The sequence below is a fragment of the Triticum dicoccoides genome, chromosome 6A (genome assembly GCF_002162155.2).
Source record: "Triticum dicoccoides isolate Atlit2015 ecotype Zavitan chromosome 6A, WEW_v2.0, whole genome shotgun sequence".
In the NCBI taxonomy this organism is placed as follows: Eukaryota; Viridiplantae; Streptophyta; class Magnoliopsida; order Poales; family Poaceae; genus Triticum; species Triticum dicoccoides.
In genome coordinates, this window is record NC_041390.1 from 590,537,891 (window position 1) to 590,546,922 (window position 9,032).

The 9,032-nt window shown below is 50.9% G+C and overlaps 1 protein-coding gene across 1 annotated transcript; it reads left to right on the forward strand.

The window, feature by feature from the left end:
* The first annotated feature begins 5,005 nt into the window (after positions 1 to 5,005).
* Positions 5,006 to 5,915, forward strand: LOC119314382 (pathogenesis-related protein PR-1-like). The gene has a single exon (XM_037589103.1). The coding sequence runs from the start codon at positions 5,082 to 5,084 to the stop codon at positions 5,604 to 5,606; it is 525 nt and encodes a 174-aa protein (XP_037445000.1). The 5' UTR covers positions 5,006 to 5,081; the 3' UTR covers positions 5,607 to 5,915.
* The last annotated feature ends 3,117 nt before the right edge of the window (positions 5,916 to 9,032 follow it).

Sequence of the window (9,032 nt, forward strand, 5' to 3'; positions counted from 1 at the left end):
GGTTAAAAACGCCATCGCGCACCGTTTATTTGTTGCGCCCGCTCTCACGCGTTGCGTACTCGAGCGTCCGCCCTTCGTGGCTTAGGAGACTCGGCATGAAGATTTGTTTTGTGTGTTGAATTTCTTTACATGGATCTTTAGGTGATCCAGTGATCCACTGGTTTGTGTACTGCTTGATTCGTTATTACTGTAGTTAATTTGCTTGGTGAATGGAGGACATTGGCCGATTTTAATTTTATTACGGCATCTCAACGCGAATCCGTAAACCTTCTGCAACCATTTGGACTGCGCTTTCCGGACCACGGAAGCCATCAAACACCGACCGACCTGTATTGATCCACGTGGTGGTCTGGACGCGATTTCTTCAGTAAATTAGAGACAAAAGTGTGGGAAGTTTGTGGGAGTCCGGACACCCAAACACATGACTCCGACAACCCCGGCCCACCAAATCCCCCTTTCCGGTCCCATTTCCTTTCACTTCGCCCTTCTCACCCTTACTTTGCGTCCGCACCTCCACTTTTGCCACTGCTATTGTTCGTTTCCGGCCGCCACAAAAGCATTACCGGACGTCCGGAACCAGCACCGACGCGCCCGCTCGTCGTTCCGACGGAGCTTTCAACCCTGGAACCCTTTGTACCCAGGTGCAATTCGCCCCCTGTCAATGACCTTCATGGCGGACACCATGCCCAGCAGGTGTTCGGTCGAATATCATTGAGCTTAATTTCAAATGTTATGTCTTTTCTAGAGTACGAAGGGATGATGAACTACTCGACCATGGAGGATGAGTTGTTGTGTGATGCGTGGCTGGCCGTATCCATGGATTTCGTAGGCAGGAACAAAGGGGGCCCTTCTGGAAGCAAGTGCATGGAAAGTTTCACGCACAAAAACACATTGCACCCTACGACATGTACATCATTCAACCACGCAACGTGAGGTTATTTCGTATCGTTGGCATGCTATCCAGACCGGCGTCGTCGAATTTTGCAACGTGATTCGTCGGCTCGAGGCAAAGTGGCCATTGCACGCGACAGAAGACGAGATCGTAAGTTTTACTTTCTCTTGTTCAACTTGTTGGTTGATTCATTCACTCAATGTTGGTCTACACATTATATGTAGCCCACACACGCCGTCGTGATGTACCACAAGTCAGCAGGACAATCATTTACGTGCACACACACTGCTGGATGAAGCTGAAGAAGAAGTATGTGTGGGAAGACATGATCCGTCCCTGAAAAACTTGTTGGACATCTGTGATCTAGTCGAATTTGAGACCCATTTATAGTAGACTTAATTTGCATGCCATGAGTGAATCAATTGTGCTATTTTCTATCCAAAATTTGATGAATATCGGTCGGCTTAAATAAATTTTATCTGGTTAGTTAAAATACGGTTTGAAATGTATGCGGCTAGCGTTAGATGGCTATCTTCTGCATTGATGTCCATGGACTGGTCCTTCCATTTCACGGACGAATGCCGAAGATTTTTTACAGGTTGCCGCTGCAGATGCCCTTAGTGATTGGCCGGTCGATGAAAACGGAGAGATATACCTGGCACAGCGGCGACGTTATTTTGAAGCAACCGTGGGAGCTCTGCCAATTCATTATGGCGGCCGACGTTGTTTTGGGTCTTCTGTGTACATGGCATGGCATGGCAGCTCAATCGCCGAATCAACGTAGTCTTTCGGCACAAGGGTTGGTTATATTTCATTGAAACTTACATGGGAATGAGTAATTTTTAGTGGAGTCTATGCATAGAGTTTTGATTCGGTCTGACATGTCAATTGATGATAACAAGAAGATTTAAAAGATAAAGATACCTCTTAAGATAAAATATTTACATGGTATTTTTGTCGCGAAGTCATTGTTACTAAAAATAACATTATTAAGAGGAATTGGCATGAAAGTACTCAATGTGTCTTTTGCCTGCATGATGAGAGAATAAAACATTTGCTCTTCCAATGTAAATTGGCTCGTACTATATGGTCAGTCATCCAAATAGCTTATGACATGTATCCTCTTTGTAATGTCGCTAATATATTTTGCAACTTGCTACATGGGACTGATCACATGTGTAGAGCATCTCTAGCAGATCCTTCATATCGCGGACCCTTATAGTGTGTTTACAGTTCACAAAAAACGTGTTTTGCGAGCTGGCGAGGGTTGCGGACAAACAGACCCCGCATAGAGGAACTGCAAAACAGAATAAACCACATGTTTTACGGGCTAGCACGGTCTTTAGCCGAACACATCCTCGCCGCCTCTTTCGGTTCCGATCCTCGGGCTCCTTCACGGCGAGTACCACCACCACCATCTGTTGCCGATGGCTCTTGAGTAGTGACTCTACATCCGAGTCGTCAGATGAGGACGGATCCTCGAGCAAAAATTCCTCGCAAGGGCTCAGATCCATCTACAAATCGCACCCCCAAGCTCGCATGAATGGAAATTCATCTAGAAATCGTTGGCTGAGTGGAACTAGAAGGGGCAGAAAAGGACTCACCGGCAGCGGTTGATCTGGGGTGGCGGCGAACCGGGGGCGGCTCGGCTCGGCAAATCCGGGGCGGCGGCGACTCAGCGGCGGTCGATCCGGGGCGGCGGCGACCTAGAGGCGGCTCGGCTCGGCGGATCCGGGGCGCCGGTGAAGCGGCACGATGGACCCGGGTCTGGAGCGGCCCGGCAGCGTGATTCCGTCAGCGGATATGGCTGGAATCGGAGGCGGCGGGCGGGAGGCGACGGTGCCGGGTGGCTGCGGGATGGGGGTGAGGAACATGCGCGGGCTGAAATGTCCCTCCCGCCAACCGCTTTCACGAGATACATGGCACCGACGGGGAGGGGGACTGTGTTTTCGCAGGTCGGAGGTGGCAATTTACCGCGCCCCACAAAAAAATTAAGGGTTGGACGCGTTTACGGTGTCTGTTTAGGCCAATTTTTTTGCATAAAATTGTAAATTGGTGCTTATTTTGCGGATCAACGCGATATAAGGGGTTTGTTGGAGGTGCTCTTAGAATTCTTTTTAGGGTGGGAGCGCTTGCTATGATTTGGTCGTTTTTGGCTATGTAGAAATGATATGGTTTTTAACGATAAAAGTATTTCTCTTACGCAGGTATAGATGTACCGAGACTCTTTGTTTATGGTCGTCTTCATTACGAATGGAGAATCGAGACTTGTTTACGGAGGTGTATACACGATTGAACGCCACGACATGGGGTACTTTTACCCAACATGGGTGCCAGCATTGATCTTAGGATTGGGCCACCTTCGGTTTAGGCGTTATACAAATCATACATTTTTTCCTTGTATTTCGCCTTCTTGTTTTATTTTTGACTTAGCGTGAGGACTTTGCTGGCTGTGTGCATCTTAGTTATGTACAGATCGGGTGTAATATTTTTCTTTATTAAGTAATAAAGCGTCTTTTTTTGAAAATATGAGTGTGACTTTAAACGGCTCATCTTATGAGATTTGAGTGGCCTCTGGTAGCCTGACGAAGAGACCTGGGAGTAGGATGTATATGCTCCACACGCGGTGTAGACTACTGGTAGCCATGTACTCGTTATGACTTGGAGTCAAACACCACGCACTTATTTTGACGTAAGATAGATCAAATATGCACTACAGTACTCAAATTCTGAACACCCAAGAGCCGTGTTGTTTTGTTTTGTCCTAGCTAAACAACCAACCCTGCAATCATCTCCCGTGCCCGTACGACTTGTTTATGTCAATGTCGAACTTGTGGCGCTCGTCTTGTCCGGTGCAGCCAAGGCAGGCCGGTGGCCCGGACGCCACAAAAGTCCTCATCATCGGCTCCATTTGTTCCGGTGCATATCGGGCAGCCAGCGATTGGCACGTTGTTCGCCAGCAGTAGGTACTACGTGGTACCGGCCAGACAGAAACCTTCCAAAGCTCCAACCATGGCACGACGCCGTTCACATTTCCGGCTGTATATTCGGTAGGCCAGCTTCTGAATAATGCCACTGCCCTGCCCTGCCTACTGCCTAGCCCAAGAAACGATGCTAATTTCGATGCAGAAAACTCACGGGATAACGTAAATTGCGCTTCCAGAAGAGCCGAGTATCACTGTGCTGGCAAGGCAGCCAATCTGACCTGTAAAGAGCGCCTTTTGGCGGGCTCGACAGTGTGCCGCTACATGGCATTCCCTGTTGACTGGGGCATGGCCAATGCATAGCCACAGCGTGATGCCTCACATGCCATTTAGGATTGGATAATAAAAAAATATATGTTTGGATAGGGAAGCGGGATCCTCTTCAAGAGACGGGTGCTTAGAGACAAAAAGTGTGGTCCGATTCATAAAGTTGAAAAAGTTGAAATGGGGAGAAGGAATGCATGTGTAGTGAGAGTCGCTTTTTATTCTTTGATGAAGTCCACTAGTAGTAGCTTGCACTGAGGAGAAAAAAAATCAACACATGTGCTTTAAATTACTTTTTATCCCGAGACATCTGTATTCATATGCCACCATTGTACATTGCATGGCATGCCGATGCCACGATGCGCGCCTTTCGGCCTCTTTCTTTCTGAGCGACCACCCTGGCCAATTGAATGGCGTTCCGTGATAAACACAGCTGGCCCACCATGCCATTTACCAGTGCCTACCATCATCCAGAGTTCCTGTGATACAGAGAATTTGTGTAGATGCTCTAGTTAGGAACTTAACAGAAGCGAATGAACAGTTGAACTATATATTCAGAGACAAGATGTTACTAATTAGTACTCGGAAAAGGCGGGCCAAGGCACGTCTGATCATCGTGCTCAATGCACATCCTCACCAGCCTACAACGAACGAACTAATCAGTTAGCAGCAATTTGATTCCAGTGGAGCACTAATAATTCAATAAGCACCGCCCGGAACAGAGCCGCTGCTGCTAATTTGTTTCCGGTTGATTTTCATTTTAGGTAGACCTTCCTTCCAGTTCCAGAGCGCGCAATCATGGCGGAACATGGCCTCGCCTCCCCAACGACGCATCTTAAAAATATTCTGACAAGATTTCCTGCCCTGCCTCCAAGCCTCCATATATATCAACCAACCTCCCGTCCGTAAGCAGAGCAGAGCAGCAGCACCACCCACCTCCAATGGCCTCCTCCACTTGTACCCGAGCCCAGCTGGCCGTCGCCCTCCTGGCCGTCGCGCTGTGCAATGCGGCCCTCCTCGTCGTCGTCGACGCCGGCTACCCCCGCGGCGGGGACTACCGGGCGCAGTTCCTGTTCCAGCAGAACGCGGCGCGGGCGGCGATGGGGCTGCCGGCGCTGAGGTGGGACGAGCGGGTGGCGGCGTACGCGCGGTCGTACGCCGAGTCGCGGCGCGGGGACTGCGCGCTGGTGCACTCGTCGGGGCCATACGGGGAGAACCTCTTCTGGGGGAGCGGCACGGGGTGGGCGCCGGCGCAGGCCGTCGGGGCGTGGCTGGCGGAGCGGCCCCGGTACGACTACTGGAGCAACCGCTGCAGCGGCGGCATGTGCGGGCACTACACGCAGATCGTGTGGCGCGGCAGCACCCGCGTGGGCTGCGCCATGGTCGAGTGCTACGCCGGCCGCGGCACCTTCATCACCTGCAACTACGACCCGCCCGGCAACTACGTCGGCATGCGCCCCTACTGAACACCCATGACGGACCGGCCGCTGCGGCCGCCGTCGCGCCGCGTTGCCGCTCCGTCTCGCCGGCCTTCTTCGCAGCCCCGTTGCCGGCCGGCCAGCGCGTACGGGCGATGCGGCGCGGCGTAGTAATGTCTCGCTGTCCCATTCATTGTTGCCCATCGAGAGTTGAAGACGAATCGATGGCGATGCCACGAGTGTACAAAATATTTTTTTCACTGCTATACTACTAGTGCTGCATTTTATTTATCCTTGCCAGAATATATATACTCCTGTTGTGGTTACGAAACAAAATCTGAAATGAATCCTGAGCTACATATTTGACTGCTCGATTATACTCCCATGCTTGTAAAAATGACAGCGTTTTTCTCAAAAAGAAGAAGAAGAAGACAGCAGTTGCAAAGGAGAATGGTGAGCTGCTGAGGCAAAAAAGTCCACTTTTCGGCGAGGCTTTTAGGTGGCCGGATTCCTTCCTGCTCAGGAGCTGTAGAAGTGAGCTGTGTACGTGAGCATGCATAGTCGAGGCGGGCTGGCGCATGTGCCACCTTGCGACAGAGGCTGGGCCTCCTGCTCTGCTCTGCTCTCCCAGGTCCAGGCGTGCGATGCGTCATGGGCAGGGGCAGCAGTTGGAATCCGATGCTGCGGTCCGGTGCGGCCCCGGCTCCTTGAATTCCCCGCCAACTCCGCGGTGCCAAGCCAAGTTGCAACCCCCGCGCATTCATCTCGCTGTACATGCGCGTGACCGCTGCAAGCCTCGCCGGCGACCATGGGGTCTCTCGGCCGTCGAGTAGGAGCAGGCTGCTGGTGGCGGAGTATCACACGCGGGTCAAAGAGGAAGAAGGGATCCCGTTCCCGGTGGAGCGAGAGGGCGGTCAAGGTCTCGGCTGCGCTTGGGGGGATCGAGGATGTTGCAGTGCAGGTCGTGTGGCAAATGTCAACAGAGGCGCGGAGCGCTGCGGACTTGACGAAGGAGCGTGCATGTGCTCGCCCGCTTGCAGTTGCAACTGGCAGGGTCGTCCGCTGAGTCGCTCCCCTGCTCCTCCCAAGGCACGGTTGGGACATGTGCACATGATTGGACATGGGCTATGGGCATGGGCTGCTTGGGGTCGGGCTTGGGCTTTTATTTTCTGGTGTTTGGTTTTTGGGTCGGGCTTTCAGGGTTTTGGGCCGGGTTCGGGTTGGAGAAAAGAGCAATTTTCAAGCTTTGGGTGTGTTTTGCAGATAAGGATTTTGCAAGCCGGGTCCCGCCAGATACTCAGGTTTAGCCATGAATGAATCATACTAGTAATTTTGCTAGTTGTGATTTTGTATTTGAAGGTCGTGCTTCCAATCTAGAGGCGCACAACCTTGTGAAATTTTATGTCTCACTTCCGCAGGGTCGTCATTTGTGGCTTCTATACCCTCATGACCCTCTTTGTATCCCTATGAACATAGTTTCTAATTAATAAAGTGTGGGATCCCTCAGAAAAAAAGCCATGAATGAGTCATACTAGTAATTCACGACGGCTTCAGTTCATAGGATTATTTTCCATGAAATATGTGGCCACCTATTTTTTATCTGCCAGCCAATAATTCTGGATGTTGGATTCAAATCCAACGGCTCTCCTTCATCTTCCTCCTTCACTTGTCTAACTCATCTCCTTCTTCGGCCATCCTCCCTGCCTACGGCCTCCTTGTTGGCCGCGTCTTGAGATCGAGATCGAGAATTGTCTAATCTCGGCAGCGTCAAGATGAAAAAGCTATCACCTGAACCTGCGAACACTCTTCCTCAACTCTGTCAGTCGTGTCATCTCCATTTCTGGCAAGCTACTAACGGGCCCTCGCCGGGGGTCTCGATCGACCGCGTCATCCCTATCCCAGCCCCGTGCCCTCTTCTTCTTGTTGTTCTTCCAGATTAACGGACGTGAACTAAGTTTTCAGGCAACCGTTGTGAATTAAATTTCTCGATGAACGCGAAATCGTTTGAATCATAGGGTTGTGATCACCATATTCCTATGGAAGCTACTCATATGCCTTTTATTTCGTAGGTTTCTCAAAAATGTTCGAGCTTTATCTTAATTTTTCTTTGAGAAGTTCAAGACACTTGGACTCTGTCTCTCGATACTATATTCTCAATCCTCTAAAAATCTATATATATTCTTGTGAACCATTCAGAGACACCTCTTACAAAAAATTTGTGTTTTGAAATCCAACAGGAATTCAAGATAAAGGCATCTCAATCATGTGTTTTTGCTATTCTACGTTTCAAATTTGCACGATCCAAATAGAACACTGCCAGATCTTATTAGAGCATCTCTAGCAGACCCCACAAAGAGCCCCGACCCACAAAATAACCGCCAAAATGCGGGTCAGCACGGAAAATCCCGCCCGAACAGATCCCGCAAAAATGGCCGACCCGCAAATTTTTTTGAGGGGCGCGGCAAAATCTTGACCCCAACCCGCGAATACGCAGGTTTCCGCCTCGCCCCCACTGTGCCCCGTATCGCGGGAAAGCGGTTGGCGGGAGAGACATTTCAGCCCGCGCCCTTTCCCCACCTCCTTCCGCCGCCCGCCCGCCATTGGGTCCGCCTATCCGCCGCCGGCGATTCCGACCAAATCTGCGGGCGGAATCGCGCTGCGGGGGTGTCCCCCACCGTCCACCATTGATACGCTACTCATATGCCTTTTATTTCATATGTATCTCAATAATGTTCCAGCTTTATCTTAATTTTTCTTTTAGAAGTTTAAGACACTTGGACTCTGTCTCTCTGTACTCTATTCTCAAACCTCTAATTCTATGTATTCTTGTGCAGACAGAGTTATTTACCCAAAACCATCACACTTGGGGCTAGGGTAACAACTTGATACTACATTTGAAGCAGGGCGCAAAAAGCCACCGAAAATGAGCCTAATACGTAACGCAGAGCACTGATGCTAGAATTTGGTCGTGAAAACAACGAAACCGACAGGTAGGGCCCACTGTCAGGCTGACATGGCGAAGACCAAAAACTTTGACCGACTGATGTGGCAAATAACGTGGCAGAGGAGTCGTGGGTCCCACATGTCAATGAGTCTGTTTATTATCTTCCTCGATTAGGCGCTGGTCTTTTCCTGTAGCCGCACGGCGGGCATGTGCGCAGCTTGCTCCGGCCGGCGGTGTGCGCTCCTTCCCTGCTCACCACCTCTTAAGCTAGCTAGCAGCGCTGGTCATAGAGGAGACCCAGACCGCTTAGCAGTCACCCGCCTCCCTAGCGTGCACAAGGAGCAACTCGTCCCTGTTACCCAGTCGCCGGCGGCCATCATTCTTGTGGCCAGAGACCACCGCGAGCTCCACCACCTTGTCTAGGAGCTATGGAAGGCCTCCCTGACCAACCCTACCGAAGCAATTTGATCGGGACGTGCAGAATCAGCCGCGTTGTGGTCGTCTTCCACCCCTCCCACCACACGCCACCG

Coding starts and splice junctions, on each gene's coding strand:
- LOC119314382 (XM_037589103.1), top strand. CDS start 5,082: ATGGCCTCCTCCACTTGTACCCGAGCCCAGCTGGCCGTCGCCCTCCTG.